Source organism: Rhinoderma darwinii, chromosome 2 (genome assembly GCF_050947455.1).
Source record: "Rhinoderma darwinii isolate aRhiDar2 chromosome 2, aRhiDar2.hap1, whole genome shotgun sequence".
Classification (NCBI taxonomy): Eukaryota; Metazoa; Chordata; class Amphibia; order Anura; family Rhinodermatidae; genus Rhinoderma; species Rhinoderma darwinii.
In genome coordinates, this window is record NC_134688.1 from 108,740,713 (window position 1) to 108,765,595 (window position 24,883).

Below are 24,883 nucleotides of genomic sequence, written 5' to 3' on the forward strand. Positions count from 1 at the left end.
CAAGATTATGGACAGTAGGATGGTCCAGGGCTCCATCCAGTACCTGGTCCATTGGAGAGGATACGGGCCGGAGGAGAGGACTTGGGTACCTGCCCGTGATGTTCACGCTGGGGTATTAATCAGGAGGTTCCACCTTCTCTTCCCTACTAAACCGGGTCCTCTTAGTAAGGGTCCGGTGGCCCCTCATAAAAGGGGGAGTACTGTTAGGGATCTGCCAGGTACTACGTCTAGGTATACTCCTGGGATTAATCAATCCACACCTGAGGCCAGACCTGTTCGACTGACACCATCTCCCACCAACCAGGGTGGCAGGCTCAGGAGTGGGAGAGCCTATCGCGGCCTGGTCAGTCGGAGTTAGCTCCGCCCCCTGTCCTTTATTACCTGCCGTGTTCCCCTCCTCAGTGCTTGTAATTCTTCTGGATTCCTGGCCCCACTTCTGCTTGCTCCAGCCTGCTTCTGCCGTGCTTCTGCCTTGCTGCAGTTCCGCTTAACCTGCTTTGCTTTGCCTCTGGCTTGCTTCCTTCTCCGTGCTCACTTGGGTATACTCCACTTCATCCTGGTCCGGACTGCTCCTTTACCGCTCCGTTTCCTCGCGGCGTTCTGTGGGCTACTGCCCCTTCCCTTGCGTGTTCCCTGTTTGTTCTCCCGTGCACTTAGACAGCGTAGGGACCGCCACCCAGTTGTACCCCGTCGCCTAGGGCGGGTCGTTGCAAGTAGGCAGGGACAGGGCGGTGGGTAGATTAGGGCTCACTTTCCCTTCACCTCCTTCCTGCCATTACAGCGTGATAGAATGCAAACATTATTGTATCATGTGTAGTGCCTTTGATGTGGAAGAGTGCTGGTAATGTGTGTATATTAAAAACATTGAATACTTTTTTTTTTTGTTTCCTTTAATTTCAGAATTACAAGCAACACTGTCCTACATCGCCTTACCAACCTTCTCTTTTACACAATTTCTGATGGACAGGAACAACTTCCAGTCAACAAGTTTATTAATGTAAGATACTATTATTACTTCCTAAAAAGTATGGACATAACATTTAGACCGTGGAGAAGAAAAGAAACATATATTCTCATACACCTCCAAGAATAACATATAGACAGCTAAAAACAATATGATAAACTATTATAGACCTACAAGATTCTAAGTAAGTGTATAGGGTGGAGCTTGTAGACTTGTTCAGAGAGGGTTTTGACCTATTTTGGTTAATATTGGTCATTAGTGAATTTGAGGTCGTATAAAAGGCCTGTCTTTAAACATCTAGAGGAAGCTACTAAATTATGTATTGGAAGAAAGCTAGGTTACTGCATAAATGCTAATGGCTATTCATAAGGATATGCCCTACATATTGGGCATTGACCATTGGGACACCCACAATCAGGGGCGTAACTAGGGAAGACTGGGCCCCATAGCAAACTTTTGACTGGGGCCCCCCCTCCACTGGGTATCACACAACCCCCCCTTGTAGATAGTGCCTCCCTATAGATTCCACCAAACAGCGCCCCCTATAGATTGCACCATACACAGCCCCCTGTAGATAACGCCTTACAGCCCCCCTGTAGATAGCGCCATACACAGCCCCCTGTAGATAACGCCATACAGCCCCCCTGTAGATAACGCCATACAGCCCCCTGTAGATAACACCATACAGCCCCCAGTATATAACGCCATACAGCCCCCACTGTAGATAACGCCATACAGCCCCCTGTAGATAACGCCATACAGCCCCCCTGTAGAGAACGCCATACAGACACCCCCCTGTAGATAACACCATACAGACACCCCCTTGTAGATAACACCATATTGCCCCCCCCTCTGCAGATAACGCCATATAGCCCCACTCGCTGTAGATAACACCATATAGCCCCCCCCCCCCCAAAAAAAACGGCCTATAGTTTGTCCTACAAAAGACATGCACCCCCTATCCACAGGATAGGGGATACATGTGTGATCGCTGGGACGCCCAGCGATAAGGAGAACGGGGGACCGAAAGTCCCCCGAAGTTCTCCATGACAAACCTCGGACTTCCGGCGTCTGCGCAGTTCCATAAAAATGAAAGGAGCGCTGGTCACGCATGCGCACAAGCGCGACCGGTGCGCAAGTCATTTGTATGGAGCTGCAGACAGACCCCGGAAGTCCGAGGTTTGTCATGGAGAACTTCGGGGGACTTTCGGTCCCCCGTTCTCCTTATCGTTGGGCGTCCCAGCGATCACACATGTATCCCCTATCCTGTGGATAGGGGATGCATGTCTTTTGTAGGAACAACCCCTTCAGTGGCATCGCGCTGTAGCAGCCATAGCAGCTGCTAGCAGAGCCTCCGGCCATGGGGGGGGGCCCGTGCCGGCGTGTGGCACGGGCCCCTCATGCTGCGGGCCCCGTAGCAGCTGCTACGGCTGCTATAGCGGTAGTTACGCCACTGCCCACAATCACTAGAAGAGGCTCCTGTGTCCCCTCTTGTACATATTTCTGCTAAGGGGAGAGTTTAGTAGAGGGCTAGAGTTGGCAGCCTGTGCGCAGGCACTATTCATTATAGTCTATGTTGGATATGGAAACAGCTCAGATAATTCCTTATATCTCATATGTGCGGACAGGTCTGCAGTCCTTTCCTCTCCTCATATTTCAGTTGCAATGTATATGCTGGGGACATGGTACACTTATTCTACTAAACTGTAGAGGTCCCGAAGTGAAGACCCCACTGATCAAATATTTATTGTATATTGTATAGATAAGCAATAAATGTGTATGTTTGAATACCCCTGTAATGAAATTAAATACAGTCGACTGCGCTATTGTTTCCGGCAAGAAAACCGAAACCTTACGGAACATTGACAAACAGAAACCATTTGCAACGGAAGCATAACCATTGCAATCAATGTTAAAGCAAACGGAAGCTATGGTTTCCTTTTGCCTTTCAGTTCATTGGTTCCTCCGACGGAAAGGTCTAGCGAAACCCATGAACGGAAAGGTGATGTAGATGTGAACACACCCTAATTGATATAATAGTAAATGGGAATTTTGTGCGCCTAATATGTTACAATTATTTCTTATATATAACTTTTCCTTTTTTTCAGGTATCTCTTAGCACTGCTTTTACTATGGCTAGGACTGTATTTTGCTAGACAGAAGAAAAAGATGCAAACTTTAACTATGTAACATCATTAATAATTGGATATACAGTACTTAGAGTAAGATGAGATAAAAGTATATTCAAAGAGTATAAGCACTATAATTAGTGTCTGGTCAGATGCATTCATGTCCAGTGCTATTTTTGTATATACCGTATTTTTCGGACTATAAGACGCAGTTTTTAGCAAGAATAAGTCTTGCTAAAAAGTCCCTGCGTCTTATAGTCGGCAGTCAAGGGACAACGATGGCACTGTTCCTGGTCGTTTAACTATAGCAACCGCGGCATTTATAGTGGTTTTCCCAGGAAGGACATATATGACATATCCACAGGATATGTTATAAATGTCAGATAGATGCGGGTCCCATCTCTAGAACGGGGCCCCCTAAACCCGTTTTATCTTACCCGGCTCCGCTGTCTTCCGGCCACTTCCTGGTTACATGGTCGACTTCCGGAAAAAGCGTAACTCGTTGAGCTACGCAGTTTACGTAACTCCCATAGAACTGAATAGTAGTTACGGAAACAGTGTAGCATGCTATGCAGCTTCTGTAACTGCCATTCACTACTATGGGAGTTACGGAAACAGCGTAGCTGAGTGAGTTACGCTGTTTCCGTAACTCATCCATGTATTGCAGTGTATTGTACCAACGATCTAATGATCGCTGGTTCAAGTTCCCTAGGGGAACTAATAACATGTTTACATTTTTAAAAAGATAAAAAGAAAAACCTTTTCGCATTTTTCCCCAAGCACAATGTAAAAATAAAAAAATAATTAAAAAAATGGTATCGCTGCGTCCGTAAAAGTCTGAAACTATGACAATATAGCTTTACTTGACTCTCACAGTGAACGGCGTAAAAAAAAAAATGGAACACACCAGAATCGTTGTCTTTTGGTCACCATAGCGCTAAAAAGAATGAAATAAAAAGTGATCAGAAAATCGTATGTACTAAAAAATGGTGCTAACAAAAACTACAGCTCGTCCCGCAAAAACTAAGCCCTCACACTGCTCAAACGATGGAAAGATATAAGTTATGGCTCTCAGAATGTGGTGAAACTGAACAATTTTTTTTTTTTTTAACCCACAGTTTTTTCTTTATAAAAGAAGTGAAATATGTTATTTTTTTTCTCCTATTTTCTGTTGTCTAAAACCTGGGTGCGTCTTATAGTCTGAAAAATATGGTATATATATATGTGTCAGTTCTTCTTTAATCTCTTTGACAGGTGGCCTGAGGAGAAGTAGAAGTCCTCACTGAGATGACTTCTGGTGCAGTACCCATGGGAATGGTTTAGATGGGGGTGACTAAACAGCTTGCCTCTGTTGCAACATTCACCTTGCAAAAATTTATTCTGACTTTTTTCCAGAGAGATCAGTGATCTCTATGGGAACTCCTGTCTGTCCTACGGTACTGAGAAGTTTCAGCACCTTTTCAATCCTTTGAATGGCATATATATATATATATATATATATATACATATACATATACATATATATATATATACATATATATACACACATATACACATATGTATATATAAAGGTTGATTGACTTCTGACACACTGATTGGTGTGTTTGGTGCAACTTTACCATTTTTATTAAAAATTATTTTTACTTTTTTGAGATACAGCTGCTCTGTATTCTCTATACAGAGCAGCTGTATCTTTCGCTATGACCTGAATCCATCAGTCCCGCGGACCTGATGGGTTCAGGGTCAACGGGTCCTGACACAGGATCCACCTGAAATCGATCACATCTAAGTTATGAACTTAGATGTGATAGATAACAGTTGGATCCTGCGTGCCAGAGACAATCAGGGCCCGATTTCCCGTGGATCTGACAGGAGTAGGATTTAGGGAATGATACAGCTGCTCTGTATAGAGAATAGAGAGCTGCTTTATCTCAAAAAGCAATGAGAATTTTTAATAAAAACTATTTAGAAAGTTGCATTAATCACAATGACTGACCATTTTATTTAAAAAAAAAAATGCCAGTCAAAAAGGTTTACAAATCCTTTAAGCATTGTTATTAGACCATTGTGGTGTTTAGTAACTAATGATTAAAATCACATTCTCCTCATTAATTGTCAGTTATGACATGAAAATATGTGTAGAAAGATGACTACTCTGGAGTCTACACCCGGTCTACTCGGTCTACACCCGTGATCTGCAGTCTATGGCTCTCAAAATGCTGGAAAACAACAATACATGAAAGCCTGTAATTGGGGAATGATGGGAGTTGTCGCTTCACAGCAATGGTAAAGGCATAGGTTACTGTCCAAGAAGTCTACATAATGCTCTCTTTTACAGAGGTCTTCACTAAATTGCACTATCCAGTCCCAAACCAGAGCAGTCAAGGTGCAACAATTTCTTACAATTGTATGTAATCTACAAGTCTACAGTTATAGTACACTCTAAATGGGTTTTCCCACCACAGTAATTGGTAATATTAGGCCAAAAAGCAGTTTGGGTTAAAAAAAACTATTTCAACAGGTTTACATGTACAGCCTGAGCCTTGAATGGCTGGATCTTTGAGATTTGGCCGTTCAGGACTAGTGCCTGTAGCTAAACTGAAATGTATATGAACCAGGGATGTTTTCTTAACTAGCCACTAATGGTCCTGGGGGGTGGGGGGTTGGCAGGGTAAGCCAATACCTCAAAAGCATTTCAGCATATGCCAGGCAGTTGCTGAGAATTTTGCTGATCTGGGGAATGGAATAGGCATAGTTCTCAATGCAGAGATGCAGAAAAAGAAGCAACGCTGGGGCTGCAGCATTCAATAGGGGTTAGCAAGAGATCATATTAGGATTTAGCTAATGCAGAGATTTCAACTGAGTTCCATATTCCAAAAACTGAGCATTCTCAATAATGAATTTGCGAATGGGGTAGATAGATGAGAAAGTACAGGTGATATGAGGTCAAAAGCAACACCAGTGCCTTGATCTGCACAAGCTGTAAATACAGCATTGTGCATACAAAACGATCATGATAAAATGTACATTGACGCAGAAATCCGTACTCTCCACAGGTCAACATTTCTTTTAATGTCTGAAGAGTTCCTGTAAAATAATAAATTGTGTAATAAGCATTAACTTAAATAATTAATTCTTCTTACAATTTGCCACAAAATATAAAAGGTATATAAATATTGAAAGAACCATGACTAATACTTTAGTGTTGTTATTCTTCATTTCATCATCTGACTTGATGTTTATCATTATAGACACTGAAAGCGAATGGACTGCTTGCAACAGACCCCAGGCTGAAGGATTGTATGGACATTCTGCATTATACGATACAGGAGTCAATGATAGGAGCATCGATGGACTTAGAAATCTTTCAAAAGTAATCTTCTTATGACAATAACCTAAGTAACTTTAAAAAAGAACGGACCTTAAAAAATGGGATAACAATTATTCCAAATAATATTACAAATGTAAATGTGTAAGTTTATAGTACTTGTATAGTATTTATTTGTTTTTCTAGTAGTGAAAATGATCATTTCTTAGGTCCTGTACACATCTGCCCCTTATGGGCACCGCGTGGGCATGAGATTTTTCTAAATCTCATTCACTTTGCTGCTACTGTAAAGGCTGCGGAATTTCCACACAGAATTCTCTTGCGGAAATTCCACAGTGTTTACCCTACGTGGGAACCCGAGCTTATTGTTCATTCTTCTAAGAAAATTTAATGTGGTACAATATCACCCATGATATGAACGATTTTCCATGGTGAAAATCATTTGTATCAAGGGAAATATCTGTTTGTATCTGCTCCTTTCCTGGTGGTTATTCCCTATTAGGGCATATGGACATAATAGAGGGGGTCCCCCCCCTATATGAGCCAGCACGCAGAGCTACCCTATAAGAACAACTCCTACTATGGCGGACTCGAGCCACTCATTTATTGCATGGACAGTCATTCATTTAAATGACTGACATGTAATATTACATGTCCCTTGCAACTGCTGCTGTACGCCTCGCTGTGGCTTCCCCCGACAAAATAATTGCCGGGGTTGTCAGACCCAATATGAAAGCGGTTGTCTTTTTGGTGAGTCAACTCCTTTAATACCCTCACCGAAAGTAGCAAAAGCAAGAGTGGAAAATAGGCCCCCCTCCCACTGAATACCTGAAAGCGATCAAAAGGGCTCTTACACATGGTGTATTACGGCCTGTTCAGAGCTCTAATATGGCATCCATGGCACTCCTTGGGGGCCATACATTACCTCCATATGCATTTGATGTCATACAGAGGCATACAGACATTTTTTTCTGTTGGATTTCTTATAAAAAAAATTCAGCATGCTCATTCCAGAAGACATTGATTATGTAGGTGTTCTCCCCAAACATCTACATAGTACAGCGCCATACTGAGGTATCATACGGCATCACACAAAGGCCCTGTGCTACGTCTGTGCATCAAACACTTTCATGTTTTGGGACTTCTGTGGTCAGCTTTATGTAATTTCTTTCAATTTTTTAACACATATCTAGGGATTAGGCTGGATTCACACGAGCATGTTCAGTCCGTAAAGGACGGAACGTATTTCGGCCGCAAGTCCCGGACCAAACACACTGCAAGGAGCCGGGCTCCTAGAATCATAGTTATGTACGATGCTAGGAGTCCCTGCCTCTCCGTGGAACTACTGTCCTATTTTGAAAACATGATTACAGTACGGGACAGTTGTCCCGCAGCAAGGCAGGGACTCCTAGCGTCGTACATAACTATGATGCTAGGAGCCCGGCTCCCTGCAGTGTGTTCGGTCCGGGACTTTCGGCCGAAATACGTTCCGTCCATTACGGATCGAACATGCTCATGTGAATCCAGCCTTACTAGAATATTAATGTGCAAACTGTACCCTGTGTGAATTAGGGATTTAAATAGCACTTTATAATTTCCTCTTTATAGGTGTGTTCAGGGTAACATTGTTCTCCTGACTCAGATTGTGTGTAAGAAGTTTGTGATTCCAGACTTCGAACAGTTCTCATTAAATATAAACCGGCTGTATGAGAATGCCCGCAGTTTAAAGGAAGGGGAGGTGAGCACTTGTTTTACTTAAAAATTTAAATAGTATCAAATATAAGCTTAACTGACAAATGCAACAAAACTAAATGTGTAATAGACAAAAATTGTAAATTTGCAAAATTGATTAGAAGTGTGTTACTACTTTTAGGAGAAGCATTGCTAAAAATTTAAGGGGTTCTCCCATGGGGATATTTATGACATATCCACATGATATAAAAAATACAATATTTTAAGCAGCACAAATCCCGTTATCAGGAGCGGTGTCACGCTGTAAAATCAGACAAACCCAGTCTGACGTAATGTAATCTTCAGAAAAAGCGTGGTGAACAGCAGCACACGTCTCCCAAGTTTCAATCAATAAGTTATTTTATTGGTCAAACATCCTGTAAAAATAGCAACGTTTTGACCCGTGACAAGTGGAGGGTCTTTCTCAAGCCTAACGGTATCCACATGATATGTCATAAATGTCAGATAGATGCGGGTCACCTCTGGGACCTGCACCTATCTCTAGAAGGGGCCCCTAAACCCTGTTCTACCTCTTTGTGTTTCGGCTGATTTCCGATCATGAATTACGTAAACAGCGTAGCTCCATGAGCTATGCTGTTTCTGTAAGCCCCATAGACAGGGGCGTAGCTAAAGGCTCATGGGCCCCAATGCAAAAGTTCTTATTGCCCCCCCCCCCTTGCAAACTCCTTATGGCCGACGGTCCGCAGCTTTCAGCTGCATCGCTGGGTCTCCTAAGTGACACAACAATGCAGCACTAGCAGACGGGGCGTCACTAAGGCTGGGTTCACACACCCTATTTACGGACGTAATTAGGGCGTTTTAGCATTGAATTACGTCCGAAAATGCGGCTCAAAAGCATTGGCAAACATCTGCCCATTCATTTGAATGGGTCTTACGATGTTCTGTGCCGACGGTCATTTTTTTTACGCGCCGCTGTCAAAAGGCGGAGTGTAAAAAAGATGCCCGCGTCAAAGAAGTGCCTGTCACTTCTTCAGACGGAAATGGAGCCGTTTTCCATGGACTCCATGGAAAAACAGCTCCAATTACGTCCGTAATGGACGCAGCGAAAGACACCTGCACATGCCATTACGTTTGAAATTCCGGAGCTGTTTTCTCCTGAAAACAGCCCCGTAATTTCAGCCGTCACGGACGCTGCCATGTGAACATACCCTCAGGGCTTAAAATGTCGGGGGAAATAGCCCCAATACATATGTGTCCGCCCCAAAAAAAATGTGTGTATAGGAGACAGCATAGCATATCTATAGCACTACGACCCTATAAACTATGGATAGGATTAGATACATTGGCTAAGCAGACAGTATCACACATGATAGGTTTAGATACAGTGGCTGAGCAGACAGTATCACACATGATAGGATTAGATACAGTGGCTGAGCAGACAGTATCACATATGATAGGATTAGATGCAGTGGCCCAGCAGACAGTATCACACATGATAGGATTAGATACAGTGGCTCAGCAGACAGTATCACACATGATAGGATTAGATACAGCGGCTCAGCAGACAGTATCACACATGATAGGATTAGAGATAGGGCCCAGCAGACAGTATCACACATGATAGGATTAGATACAGTGGCTCAGCAGACAGTATCACACATGATTGGATTAGATATAGGGCCCAGCAGACAGTATAACACATGATAGGATTAGATACAGTGGCTCAGCAGACAGCATCACACATGATTGGATTAGATACAGGGCTCAACTTGCTGACATTGCGGCTCCAGCGCTGGACCCAGGAAAGGTAAGAATAATAATTTTGCTTCTTTATGTGTTACTGATTATTTTTGTGTGTTTGTGTTTTTTACAGGTTCGGTTGTTGGACTTCGGATTCGAGGACTTCAATGACGGCGTTTTTTTATTCTCAATAAAATGGTTAATGAGGGTTGTGTTTTTTTATTTAAATAAAATATTTTTTCTATGTGCTTGTATCTTTTTAAACTTTATTATCACCGCCTTAGTAATGGCCGCTGGCTGATTGACAACCTCCATTACTAAGGCGGGGCTTAATGTTAGCAGGTGCAGAGGCTAACACTAACCCCCATTATTACCCCGGTACCCACCGCCACCAGGGGTACTGGGAAGAGCTGGGTACGAACCAGTACCCAACCATCTGTAGTGACGGTCAGGCACCGGGGTGGCCGCAGGCTGGTAGTATTAGGCTGGGGAAGGCCAAAAACAGTGGCCCCTACCACCCTGGTAATGCTGCCTGCTGCTGTGTTGTATCTGGCTGTTCTTTCCAATTAATTTTTTTTTTTTTTTTTTTAAATGACGTGGGGTCCCCCCCCATTTTTCATAACCAGCCAGATACAATAAAGCAGCAGCAGTCTAGCATTACCAGGATGGGAAAGGCCGCTGTTTTTGGCCTTTCCCCTCCTGATAATACCAGCCTGCGGCCACCCCAGTGGCCGACCATCACTACAGATGGTCGAGTACTGGATGGTACCCGGCTCTTCCCAGCACCCCTGGTGGCGGTGGGTACCGGGGTAATAAAGGGGGTTAGTGTTCGCCTCTGCACTGGCTAACACTAAGCCCCGCCTTAGCAATGGATACTATCAATCAGCCGGCAGCCATTACTAAGGCGGTAGTAATATAGTTTAAAAAAAAAACACAAAGACATAGAAAAGATATTTTATTGAAATAAAAAAAAAACCCACACAACCCTCATTAACCATTTTATTGATAATTAAAAAAAAGCCGTCATCGAAGTCGTCCTGGAATCCGCCGTAGTCCAACGACCGAACCTGTAAGAAAACACACAAGAAAAACGATTAGTAACACATGTGTTAGGCTTAGATACAGGGCCCATGTGTGATACTGTCTGTGGGACCCTGTAAATAAGCCTACCACAATGTAGGCTTAGATACAGGGTCCAGCAGACAGTAATCTTATACAGTATAAGATTACTGTGTGCTGGGGCCCTGTATCTAAACCTACAGTGTGGTAGGCTTATATACAGGGCCCATCAGACAGGATCACACCTGGGCCATGTATCTAAGCCTACCATGTGATTGGCTTAGATACAGGGCCCAGCAGATAGGATCACACAATCTGTGATTCTGTCTCATGGGCCCCCTAAGCCTGCTACATCGTAGGCTTAGCGGTTGTGCAGTCCCTAAACATTCATGGCCTATCCACAGGATAGGCCATCAATAGCTGATGTGTCTCCGGGGGCCCGCAAATCAGCTGTTTTGAAGGGGCCGCAGCACTCGTACAAGAGCTGCTTCCCCTTCATTTCACTACTCGCTCACTTTGTGAATCGCCGACACCGATTCACAGTGTGACCGGAATGAAGGGGAGCAGCTCTCGTACGAGTGCTGCGGCCCCTTCAAAACAGCTGATTGGCGGGTCCCGGGAGTCGGACCCCGCCAGTCAGGGCTAATCTTACCTTCCTCTTCAGCCGCGGCGGTAGTTCTGTCCTCTCGATGCTGTGCACGGCGCATAACGCTGTGACGTCATGCGCTGCGCACAGCGCTTGACGTCAGGACCTCCGCTGCGATCCGGAACCAGGAAGCTAAGTACAGTCTGTTACTATAGTAACAGGGGCCCGCGGCCCGAGTTACTATAGTAACTTTTTATTGATGTGGTGCGGGGGGGCTGTGGGCCCCCTGGCTTCGGGGCCCGGTCGCAATTGTGACCGCTGCGACCCCTATAGCTACGCCAGTGCCCATAGAACTGATTGGTAGTTACGGAAACAGCGTCGCTCGCATGCTACGCTGCTTCTGTATGGGAGTTATGGAAAAAGAGTAGCTCAGCGAGTTATGCTGTTTCTGTAACTCCCGATTATGTAACCAGGAAGTGGCCGGGAGTCAACGTGAGCACAAAAAGCTACAATGGGGTTTAGGGGGCCCTGTTCTAGAGATAGATGTGGGTCCCACCTCTGGGACCCGCACCTATCTGACATTTATGACATATCCTGTGGCTATGTCATAAATGTCGCTCATGGGAAACCCCCTTTAAGACTACCCTTCACAAAAAATGGAACAATTGGCAGGCATGTTATAATACCTCTAGATATAAAATGTAGAAGATATAAATTAATGCTACAGTGTAGATAAAGCTAATGTACAGGATGTAAATATGTTCATCGAATTTTCTACAGCAGTAAAATCCCTTCATTCCAGCACCCACAAACCAGAAGGCTGATGAGTGATAACCATTATAATATTCTCCTGATTAAAAAACAGTTATATTAGTATATTTGAAATTTGCATTTCATTGTATGTTGTTTTCCCGGAGGTTCCCTCCACACGTCAGTAAATAGTTAGGCTGGGTTCACACGAGCATGTTACGTCCGTAATGGACGGAACGTATTTCGGCCGCAAGTCCCGGACCGAACACAGTGCAGGGAGCCGGGCTCCTAGCATCATAGTTATGTACGATGCTAGGAGTCCCTGCCTCGCTGCAGGACAACTGTCCCGTACTGTAATCATGTTTTCAGTATGGGACAGTAGTTCCACGGAGAGGCAGGGACTCCTAGCATCGTACATAACTATGATTCTAGGAGCCCGGCTCCATGCACTGTGTTCAGTCCGGGACTTGCGGCCGGAATACGTTCCGGCCATTACGGACGTAACATGCTCGTGTGAACCCATCCTAAGGGTAACCACACACGTGTCAATATGATGTGGATTTTTCAGCCAGATCCGCAAGTGTTGAGTGTGGATTCACTCCAGATTTCACCCCTTCCACATTGAAAAAGTGAAATTCACTGTGAACATCCGTAACAGAACGAGCATGCTGCGGATTTCAGAATCCACAGCATGCACCGATTTCAGTGCGGAAAATGTTCCACTGCATGTGGATGAGATATGTTTAACTCTTATCCACATGGCTAGTACTGTAATCCACTGCGGATTTCCGTTGGGAAATCTGCACTGAAAATCCGCAACATTTCTGCCATTTGTGTAGGGGGTCTAAATGTTACATAATTTTCAAGATGTTTCAATAATCCAGAATACTTGATAGGGGCGCATGCGCGCAGCTGAACATGGTGGACGCGTTCTAACCAGGCTCCGCACCTCGTGAAGGCAATCCAGCATATATATCGCTAACAGCAGACATCGAGACCCATAAAAGAAAGGAGAGGTACCTTAGAGGTTCGGGCATCCACCTATGGCCAGAGGGAGTGGAAGAAGGGGTAAGCAAACCCAGGCTCAGAGGTCCGTGGCAGATATGCTGATGGCGGCGCCGAACATGGCGGAGCAAGGCCTGCTGCAGCAGCAGCAGGGGACACAGATAGAATCCAGTTCGGCGGTGTTATCACAGGATTATCCTGTGCTCCTGCGGGAAAATAGCAGCACATCACTATTGCAGGCACAGGAGGATTTACAAGAAGAGGGCCCGATCCCAGACCTGGGACTGCCGCAATTAGCGCCCGTTCACGTCTCACAGCACTCGCCCATGCAGCCGGCCATTACTTCCGGGTTGACAGAGGACGCCATCTTTTCCTGCATATCAAGAGCCATGCAAGCTCAGATGGGGGAAATAAGCTCCAAGATAGCCGCGGTACATCAAGATTTACACAAAGTGGGGGCGCATATGCAGGCTATTGAGACCAAAATGACCTCAGTCACTGCAAGAGTTAACCAGAATACTAGATTTATGGAGGATCTGCAGGAGCAATTGGAGGAAGCGAACACCAGAATTGAGGACCTGGAAAATCGTTCTCGACGCTATAACTTCAGGATCAGAGGGGTCCCGGAATCTCAGACGGAGGTACCGGGGGTGGTTCGCCTGCTACTCACTACCTTGATACCTGATATATCGGAATCACATATGGAAATTGACCGGGCCCATAGAGCTTTGACGGCCATGAGGAGGGATGGACTTCCCAGAGATATTATAGTGAAACTCCACTATTATTCGATTAAGGAGAAGGTGATGGAAAGAGCTAGGAAGCTTCCGGTGATCACCATTTATAATACAGCGGTTCAGATATATGCTGATTTGGCTCCCCAAACCATTCAAAAAAGGCGGATGCTTCGCCCTATTCTGCAGACCCTCAAACACCATGCGATTCCATACCGGTGGGCATTCCCATTTCGTCTCCTCTTCATGCGCAATAATAGGCAATATGGCTTCTCTACGCTACAGGAGGGAGAGGACCTGCTGAGGGACTTACATATTCTACCACCCCAGGATAAAGCCAGTTCCTCCCGACTCCCCATACGGGATCCCCCGTTGTCACCAATATGGCGTACCCAAGGAGGCCGTCCAGAGTTTCCTCGGGAACAGAGGGTGGAATCTCGTCGGCAACAATTGAATCCGACATGACGGAAAGGAGGTCGATTATAGAAGCAGATAGTTTCTTTTTCTTTCTCTTTCTTTATTCTTCATATCGGCCGGAGATGTCTTCAAGCAGCACGGAGGCTGAATTTCAGCCGGATACCGCCATTTGCAGTTCTCAGCGGACTGGGAGCCGGGGATCCATACGTTGGGGGGGATGTGGGGATTTCTTTTGCTTCTCTGGACTCCCACTTATAGTAATGGAAATTTGTTTATAAGCTGACCCGAAAAAGGCGAGGAAGGGTTTGGATGGGTCAAGTTCGCAGTGAGTTGGTACTCTGGCTATAGATATGTTTGTTTTGTTTTTTTTAAAAAATATGAAAGTTTGCTTTACCTTATATTTAACATGTGAATGCCTATTATGCTCAGGGTTGATATAGGTTAAGGGGTTGAATGTCTGGATATATATTTTCGGAAATGCTGTGCCTTCACGACGGTCTGCTGTCCCCCTGTTAGCAGTCTTCCTTGACTGCCTAGTCGGTAGACTATGTTCGGTACTATTGATACCTTGTGTATGTCTTATTTTTGTTCTGTCTTTTACCCCCTTCCCTTTCCTTTCTTTCCTATTTCTGACCTTTGTCTCTATGGCGGGATCCTAATACGCACATGGTTCTACCTCCTGCTCTATGATGGCGGCCATGGAATCTGCTAAAACCTTTAGCTTACTCACACATAATGTGCAGGGCCTTAATTCCCCGATCAAGCGTCGAAAAGCTTTCTTGTATTATAAATCCTCTCATGTTGATATACTATTTTTACAGGAAACGCATTTTTCTACCTCCTCTGCTCCATCGTACTTTCATAAACACTACTCACAAAAATTTTTGGCTAGTGCCTCTACTAAGCACAGGGGAGTGGGCATATGGTTGTCTCGGTCGGTCCCGTTTACACCTCACAACACGATCTCTGACCCGGATGGCAGGTACATCCTGGTCTCGGGTCTGTTACATGAATCTCCAATAACCTTTATTAACTACTATGCCCCGAACTCCAATCAACCGGCGTTCTTCCAGGGTATGTGGCGCAAGATCCATTCATCGATAGAGGGCCCGATAATCATGGGTGGGGATTCTAATATCGCCTTGGACGCGTCCATGGATAAATCCCACGCATTCAGGGTGCGACTTATACCTCCTACGTCAACCAGCATACAAGTAGCACGTTTCTTCCATTCGGTGGACGTCATAGATGTCTGGCGGGATTTTAACCCCACAGCAAGGGATTATACTTATTTCTCCTCAGCCCATAATATCCACACCCGTATTGATCATGTTATGATGTCAACTAGCTTACTCCCTAAGGTCACGGATGCTAGGATTTTAGCTACACCCTGGTCTGATCATGACCCGATTGTGGTTCGGTTGTCAGATTTATGTGGGAGACCGCCTATCTCCTCTTGGAGATTGAATGAGTCATTACTATCGGATCAGGAGATAGTTAAAGAAATCCAAAGGGAATTGGACACATATTTTCTACTTAATAAGGCACCAGACACCTCAATTATGTCCAATTGGGCGGCTCACAAAGCAGTGATTAGGGGGAAATTCATCCAGATAGCCTCGCGTAATAAGAAACGGTTGAAGGAGGTTCTGGCGTTAAAGGAGAGGAAGTTTGCGGACCTGTCTAAGAAATTTAAAACAGACCCCTCAGCAGTTATTAAAGCAAAATTAGCAGAAGCTAGAACAGAATTAAATTTATGTCTGACAAGTTGGGCGGAAAAAAGTCTGCGTTGGTCACAACATAAGTTTTTTACACAAGGGGATAAACCGGGAACATTACTCTCTAGACGCCTCACGCCCCGATTTAACACCTCAACACCACCGAAACTGCGATTGGCGGATGGATCTTTATCACAGAATCCCACAAAAGTTGTAAAGGCCTTTCAGGATTTTTATTCAGCGTTGTACTCAGCTCCACCTCAGTTTGATAAAAATAAGGCTAGGGTCTTGTTGGAAAAAACATTCCCTACTAAACTTTCCCAAGGGGATAGAGAAACACTGGATGCTGAATTTAGATTGGAGGAGGTATTGGATGTTATTAAAAATCTGAAGGCTCACAAAGCCCCGGGGCCAGATGGGTTTTCCTCAGGTTATTACAAACACTTTAGGGAGGTCCTGGCCCCGCACATGGTTGAATTGTTCAATGCTTATCGGGAGGGTAACAATTTGCCCCCTTTTTCGAATCTAGCCTATATACATCTTATCCCCAAGCCTCATAAGGATCATACAGATCAGGCTAACTATCGCCCGATATCCCTTCTTGATGTGGATCTTAAGATTATGACAAAAATTCTGGCGGTTAGATTGAATTCATTCCTAGCCACATATATACATAAGGATCAGGCGGGATTTATACCCCTCCGCCAGGCGGAAGACCAGACGAGACGGGCTGTGGACATTATCTCAGCTGTTCGTTCGGGGTGGGATGGCACTTCCGGACGTCAAAGTATGTTATTAAGCCTTGACCTTCAGAAAGCCTTTGACTCGCTATCCTGGGACTATTTGTTTTATGTCCTTGAGAGAATGGGCTTCGGTACGGGATTTTTGTCTATTCTTAAGATCTTATATTGTCTTCCTACAGCAAAAATAAATTCTAGGGGATTTATGTCGGGAGCTTTTCCAATATGCAGAGGAACGCGACAGGGGTGCCCGCTATCGCCTTCCCTGTTTGCGCTGGCTATTGAGCCATTGGCCAACCTCATACGAGATTCTCCCGACATTAGGGGGGTGAAGGTGGGAGGAGTAGAACACAAATGTGCCTTGTTTGCGGATGACATACTGCTTTTCATATCGACACCTCTCACATCATTGCCGAATCTCTTTCATATTCTTGATCAGTTTGGCAAGCTGTCTGGGCTTAAGGTCAATCACTCCAAGTCGGTGGCAATGAATCTTACATTGCCAATAGGGGTAGTGAAGCTCCTAAAAATTAACTTTGATTTTCATTGGGATGCACGTAGATTGACGTATTTGGGTATTAAATTGACGCCTACCATAGAGTCCCTTTACGAGGACAATTTCCCTCCACTTTTTCAACAAATAGCTACGGATCTCACTAGATGGTCCCCTCTTAATCTTTCATGGTTTGGCCGCATTGCCTCCATCAAAATGACGATATTGCCCAGATTGCTATATTATTTTCGCACGCTCCCTATTGTGGTCCCTCAGAAGGCGCTTAGACAAATCCAAGGGCTCATCATGGGGTTTATTTGGGGTTCTAAAAGACCGAGAATACAGAGACAAACTTTATTCACCCCTAAAACGGCGGGGGGTCTGGGGGTTCCCAATATCCAACAATACTATCACGCAGCACGTCTGGCGCAATTTACAGATATGTATGCGAGACCATACTGTCCCCAGTGGACGCAAATTGAGACGGCCGCATGTACCAGTTTCCCGCTGGAAACGCTACTGTGGATGGAGTCCTCGGACAGGCCTCCGGTTCTCTCCCCTGTGCTTTCTCAGATGTTACAGCTGTGGGACTCGCTTAGAAAGAGATTCCATATTAAATCACCCCATAATCCGCTCATGACCATCACGGGTAATTCTGCCTTTCCTCCGGGTCTGCGTAGAATGGAATTCCGGTGGTGGCTCAATAAGGGGTTTTACAGGATTAAGGACTTTTTTGTAGGGGGGGACATCAGAACTCTGGATTACTTTAAGGACTCACACTCGATGCCCCCATCGGAGCATTTTAGATATATCCAGATACACCACTTCTTGTTGAACTGGAAATCCAGGAGGGGGGACATCAGCACATTGACCACTTTTGAACGGCTGTGTTGGCTTTCTGGCTTACGACATAAAATTTCCACGATATATTCCGATCTGGTTACTCCGGAAGGTAAACTCCCTTACATGACACGATGGGAACACGATTTAGGTACGGGAGTGGAATTGGAGCAGTGGCGGGAGATGGCATGTACGACCTCAAAACTATCTATCAATACATCCTTGGTGGAAGCGGGTTATAAAGTATTAATGAGATGGTATATGGTCCCTACTCGTATAGCTCGCTTTAACCCATTGGTGGATAAGCACTGCTTTAGACAATGTGGTGCGGAGGGTACACTAATGCATATTCTATGGGAGTGTCCAGTGGTTGCCACCTTTTGGAACCAGGTATACCAGCTTATTAACACAGTGATCCAAGTCAAACCCCCCAGGGATGTGATTACGGCTCTGCTATGCGGCCCTATTCCCGAGGTTCGGGCCCCCGCATGTAAATTTCTCCGATATGTGTTTCTGGCAGCTAAAATAACTATTGCTAGGGCCTGGCGAACATCCACGTTGTCTATGGATATGTTGATCGCTAAGATCTCATGGATAATGGTTAATGACCGCCTAACACATCTGCTGGCGGGTACATTAGACAAATTTGATGCCATTTGGGACCCATGGAGGAACCACACATTTTCGTGAATACATAGAGATGGTTAGGAGACCCTTCTACCCTACACCTTTCCTTCCCCCCCTCCTTATCCTTCTTTTGTTTATTGTGTGTGTTTTGCTTTTCTCTCTTATATTTTTTCCTTAGAGGCCATGTTAAGGTACTCTATAAAGCAATGTGATGTCAAGATTGGTTACCTATGTTAGTAATGAAGACATTTATATACTATATATTTGGCAGAAGTGTTGACATCATGAATGATATATAATGTGAGATTTATTGGAGACCATGTTGGTCTAATACTTTGTTTAATTGTATTATTGATATGCAAAAGTTGAGACTCTGCGAGTCTGTGTTATTATTATATTACAAAAAACTGTTTAATAAAAAACTATTGAAAACACAGAATACTTGATAATCCGCCAGCCATTAATGCAGAATTAGAAGATTTTTGCAGTATTTTTTAATTTTTTTGCAAGTTTATAGAAATGGTAAGACTTTATCACTAAGAACTCTTACTGTTATCTTCGAGAATTAGAGAAAATATTTACCTGTAGATTACAGGGTGCCAAACAAGGTTATCAGTTGATAAGATTACATGCTTTTCTTGATTTGAAAACTACTTACACATATTCTTTTTTTTCTCATGTATTTTTATTTTCTGGTTGTATATTTTTTCTTCCACTTTCTGTACATAATTATGAGGGCAGCCACCTTGCCTACTTTCAGCTGTGAACTGCAGGGCTGGCTTCTGACTAGAAGTGAAAGCTTTGATATGCTTCCATAACTTTTTTATAATATTGAATTTTCTTTAGGTGGCAAACTATATTCCACAACTTGCCAAAGTGAGCCCCGACCACTGGGGTGTATCTCTCTGCACGGTGGATGGACAGAGGTGAGGAAAAAAGTGAAAGGTTAACTAATATTTAGTAGCATCCTATACAGGGGTAACATATAGGTAGGGGCTATAAAGATCATTTAGTCATTGACCCAAATGAGCATTTCATTTCCTGTACCACACCTTTTTTTTTTATTTTAGAACTTACAATATTCTCCGTGTTTGCTAACCCAAAGTGGCCATAATAAGAGTGTAGCCCAATTTGGGCAGATTTTTTAAAATGTTAGGAAATATTATACATGTTCCTTGAAGACCTTCAATAATAGACTATAGTACTCTATGACAAGTTTCATAGAAATGATTTGTGATTGTCCTGCCATGTAGTATCGTCAGGGCTATTGTCATTTCATCACCATTCAGAGGAGAGCGTGTGTGTTGACGTAATGTATATATGTATATATATATATATATATATATATATATATATATATACACACACACCAGCAGAGAGAGACAGCAGCACTCGGTTTCCAAGCAAAAGTAGTTCAGCAATGAAAGGGTGCCAGCTGATAGTCCTGATCCAAAGACCATGTAGATATCCCAGAAATAAATCCAGCAGCACTCTGATAATCAAGGTGAAAAAAAGTGGTTTATTGTGCCAACATGGCAAGTGCAACGTTTCCGTCCCACCTTGGGACCTTTTTGAAGCATAGTGATACATGCAAATTCAGTGGTTTATATAGTGTGTATCCAATATACATAATCAATCTCATTAAAATAATGAGGCTGACATATACATCTCAAAATAACGTGAAGAAAACAATAGAAGAGTATCAGGGTAAAATAAATTGATACATACTGTGAACTCGTGAATAAATTCTAAAAACAACATATAACATACATGATTTAAGCAAGAAAATAATATAATTACATAGATTACAATATTCAGCAGCTGAATAAAGATTTGACACTGCACGACCACTAGCCAATCGGAAAGCAAGCATTCGATTGTTGTGTGACGTATGGGACCTGTCATCCACAATCAGTCTGTCCAACTCCAATGCGCATGAGTCGGATCAGTGCCGCTCTTGTCGCCAGGATACTGATCGCTGGTAAACAAAACTTCTGCAGGAAGTGAATTAGAAGACAGCGTAGCACATGATGTCCGTGATCAGCACAGAAAGGTAAATATACCAAAGATTTACAGACGCAAGAAGGAAGCAGGCAATATAAAAGTACACAGATAAAACTTCAATATCATTATAAAGGTTATTCATTTGTATTATATATTACCACTTAGGTATAAAGTATAGGATCCACACGAGGGAGGAGGGTCCCTGATCACTTTACGTGTTCAACGGTAGCCCCCAACCAGGTTCGTGGAAAAAAACGCATATCACTTTCGTGTATGCGGTCCAACACACATAACCATTTACTCATGTATCGGACCCAAAGTACGTTCATATTAAAACAAAAAAGAAGAATGTACCTTTAATATAACCCTACTATAGGTCAAAAAATAATAATAGTATGATATCAAATATACTGATCACTGGACAAGATGAGCCAAATGTCTGTTCATAATTGATCTATATTTTATTCACATATATAAGTCACATTGATATATATCAATATGTATGGTCTGGAGTGGTCCTGCAGTCCCATGATAATCTACAATAAAAAAAGATATTGTTAAAAATTGTATCAAAAAGACATGTATCACAAAAACTGTATACTGGAGGAGAACAAAGCCAGAGGTTAGGATATGACTGAGGGCAAAATCATCGTGAGATAGCTCTAGCAACATTAAATTCGACATTTAGACCATTAGGTCGCAAAGAATTCAATAAAAAAATCCATTTTAATTCACATTTGTGTAGCAACATGTGCCTATCGCTACCCCTACAAGATATTGGGATATGGTCAAGGATCATAAATCTTAGATCCTTTTCCGTATGACCAAGCTCTGTGAAGTGTTTTGCTACGGGTAAATCATACTTCTTTTTTCTGATTGAGTATCGATGGTTATTCAATCTAGTTTTAAAATCACAAGTGGTTTCACCCACATATAACAACTGGCAGGGGCACCATAGTACATAGATTACCCAATCAGTGTCACAGGTTACATTATGTTTAATCTTATACGTTTTGTGTGTCACAGGATGTTCAAATAAATTGCCCCTATGCATAAGATTGCAATTAATACATCTATGGCATGGAAAATTGCCTGGTTTTAAAGATCTAAGCAGAGCTTGTTTACCCTTGAGCGGAATCTCACCCACTCTTCCCTAGAAATTTTATTAATTTTCGTTTTGTGAGCATACAGTAGATGTTTAGGGTACCCTCTTTGGGTGAAGTTGGAGATCATGAGGTCTAGAGATGTGTCTAAATCGGTCGGATAATCCACGAACCGTTTTGCTCTCATCATTTGACTCAATGGTAGTGACCGTATCATGTTTTTAGGGTGGCAACTCTCAAACTGTAAAAAGGTATTACAATCTATATCTTTCGAATGTAATCCAGTAGTCAGAACATTATCTTTTAACATAACATTAACATCAAGAAACTGGACCCTCTCACTTGAATAAGTCATGGTAAATTGGATATTTTGATCGATCTGGTTAAGGAGCTGATGGAATAACTCCAAAGAGGTCACAGTGTCTGTCCAGATGAGGAAGATGTCGTCAAAAATAGAGATGTTACTCCCTAAAATCCATAAGGGACTGGTGAATCCGCCAGGTCACCCGATTGTATCCGGCAGAGGATCTTTATTGAGTAACATCTCTATTTTTGTAGATAGGGCACAAAGACACTTTGCGACAGGAACTAAATCTTATTTTAGGGACACTTCAGATTTTCTGCATAAATTAAAACAGATAAAACCTCCATCAGGGGCACTTTTAGTGTCTTTTGATGTTGTTTCCCTTTATACGTCCATAGGACATGACAGAGGCAGTGAGACGTAAACTTAATGATTCGGAGTATGAAGTTTCATGTAGGGAATTTATTATCACTCTATTGGAGCTCATTCTGACCTCCAACTACTTTATGTTTGATGAGAAAATTTATATTCAACTAAAAGGTACGGCCATGGGGTCGAATATGGCCCCAACTTATGCCAACATATTTACGGACATGATAGAGGAGATGTGCGTCTATGTGTCCCACCACTTCACTCATGTTTTGGGGTGGTGGAGATACATAGACGACATCTTCCTCATCTGGACAGACACTGTGACCTCTTTGGAGTTATTCCATCAGTTCCTTAACCAGATCGATCAAAATATCCAATTTACCATGACTTATTCAAGTGAGAAGGTCCAGTTTCTTGATGTTAATGTTATGTTAAAAGATAATGTTCTGACTACTGGATTACATACGAAAGATACAGATCGTAATACCTTTTTACAGTTTGAGAGTTGCCACCCTAAAAACATGATACGGTCACTACCATTGAGTCAAATGATGAGAGCAAAACGGTTCGTGGATTATCCGACCGATTTAGACACATCTCTAGACCTCATGATCTCCAACTTCACGCAAAGAGGGTACCCTAAACATCTACTGTATGCTCACAAAACGAAAATTAATAAAATTTCTAGGGAATAATTATTGAGTACGTCTAAGCATATTAAAAGTAAACGGATACCATTTATATATACGTACAATGCCTTAAGTGGTAATATCTCATAAATATTGAACAGACATTGGCCTATAATAAAAAATAGTTATAATCACATTTCTGAATTGAATAAGCCACCTCTTATGTCTTACCGAAGATCTAGTAACCTACGGGATAAACTGGTGAAAACTAGGGTGGGTAAGATTCCGCTCAAGGGTAAACAAGCTCTGCTTAGATCTTTAAAACCAGGCAATTTTCCATGCCATATATGTATTAATTGCAATCTTATGCATAGGGACAATTTATTTGAACATCCTGTGACACACAAAACATATAAGATTAAACATAATGTAACCTGTGACACTGATTGGGTAATCTATGTACTATGGTGCCCCTGCCAGTTGTTATATGTGGGTGAAACCACTTGTGTTTTTAAAACTAGATTGAATAACCATCGATACTCAATCAGAAAAAAGAAGTATGATTTACCCATAGCAAAACACTTCACAGAGCTTGGTCATACGGAAAAGGATCTAAGATTTATGATCCTTGACCATATCCCAATATATTATAGGGGTAGCGATAGACACATTTTGCTACACAAATGTGAATTAAAATTGATTTTTTTATTGAATTCTTTGCGACCTAATGGTCTAAATGTCGAATTTAATGTTGCTATAGCTATCTCACGAGGATTTTGCCCTCCAGTATACAGTTTTTGTGATACATGTCTTTTTGATACAATTTTTAACAATATCTTTTTTTATTGTAGATTATCATGGGACTGCAGGACCACTCCAGACCATACATATTGATATAACATCAAAAGTATCAATGTGACTTATATATGTGAATAAAATATAGATCAATTATGAACAGACATTTGGCTCATCATGTCCAGTGATCAGTATATTTGATATCATACTATTATTATTTTTTGACCTATAGTAGGGTTATATTAAAGGTACATTCTTCTTTTTTGTTTTAATATGAACGTACTTTGGGTCCGATACACGAGTAAATGGTTATGTGTGTTGGACCGCATACACGAAAGTTATATGCGTTTTTTTCCACGAACCTGGTTGGGGGCTACCGTTGAACACGTAAAGTGATCAGGGACCCTCCTCCCTCGTGTGGATCCTATACTTTATACCTAAGTGGTAATATATAATACAAATGAATAACCTTTATAATGATATTGAAGTTTTATCTGTGTACTTTTATATTGCCCGCTTCGTGTGTCTGTAAATCTTTGGTATATTTACCTTTCTGTGCTGATCACGGACATCATGTGCTACGCTGTCTTCTAATTCACTTCCTGCAGAAGTTTTGTTTACCAGCGATCGGTATCCTGGCGACAAGAGCGGTACGTCATTTCTGGTCTGGACTGATCCGACGCATGCGCATTGGAGTTGGACAGACGCTGATTGTGTATGACAGGTCCCATACGTCACACAACAATCGAATGCTTGCTTTCCGATTGGCTAGTGGTCGTGCAGTCTCAAATCTTTATTCAGCTGCTGAATATTGTAATCTATGTAATTATATTATTTTCTTGCTTAAATCATGT

General features: G+C 42.8%; 1 protein-coding gene across 3 annotated transcripts in view; it reads left to right on the forward strand.

Moving 5' to 3' along the window:
* Positions 1–24,883, forward strand: part of GLS2 (glutaminase 2) — a 155,349-nt gene that overhangs the window by 33,863 nt on the left and 96,603 nt on the right. For 2 of the 3 annotated variants that reach the window (XM_075852092.1, XM_075852093.1), the window contains exons 2-5: positions 901–997; positions 6,345–6,466; positions 8,030–8,159; positions 19,669–19,748. In XM_075852092.1, the coding sequence (XP_075708207.1) occupies positions 901–997; positions 6,345–6,466; positions 8,030–8,159; positions 19,669–19,748 (429 nt within the window). The remainder of the gene's footprint in view (positions 1–900; positions 998–6,344; positions 6,467–8,029; positions 8,160–19,668; positions 19,749–24,883) is intronic. The other variant, XM_075852094.1, reaches the window with a different exon arrangement.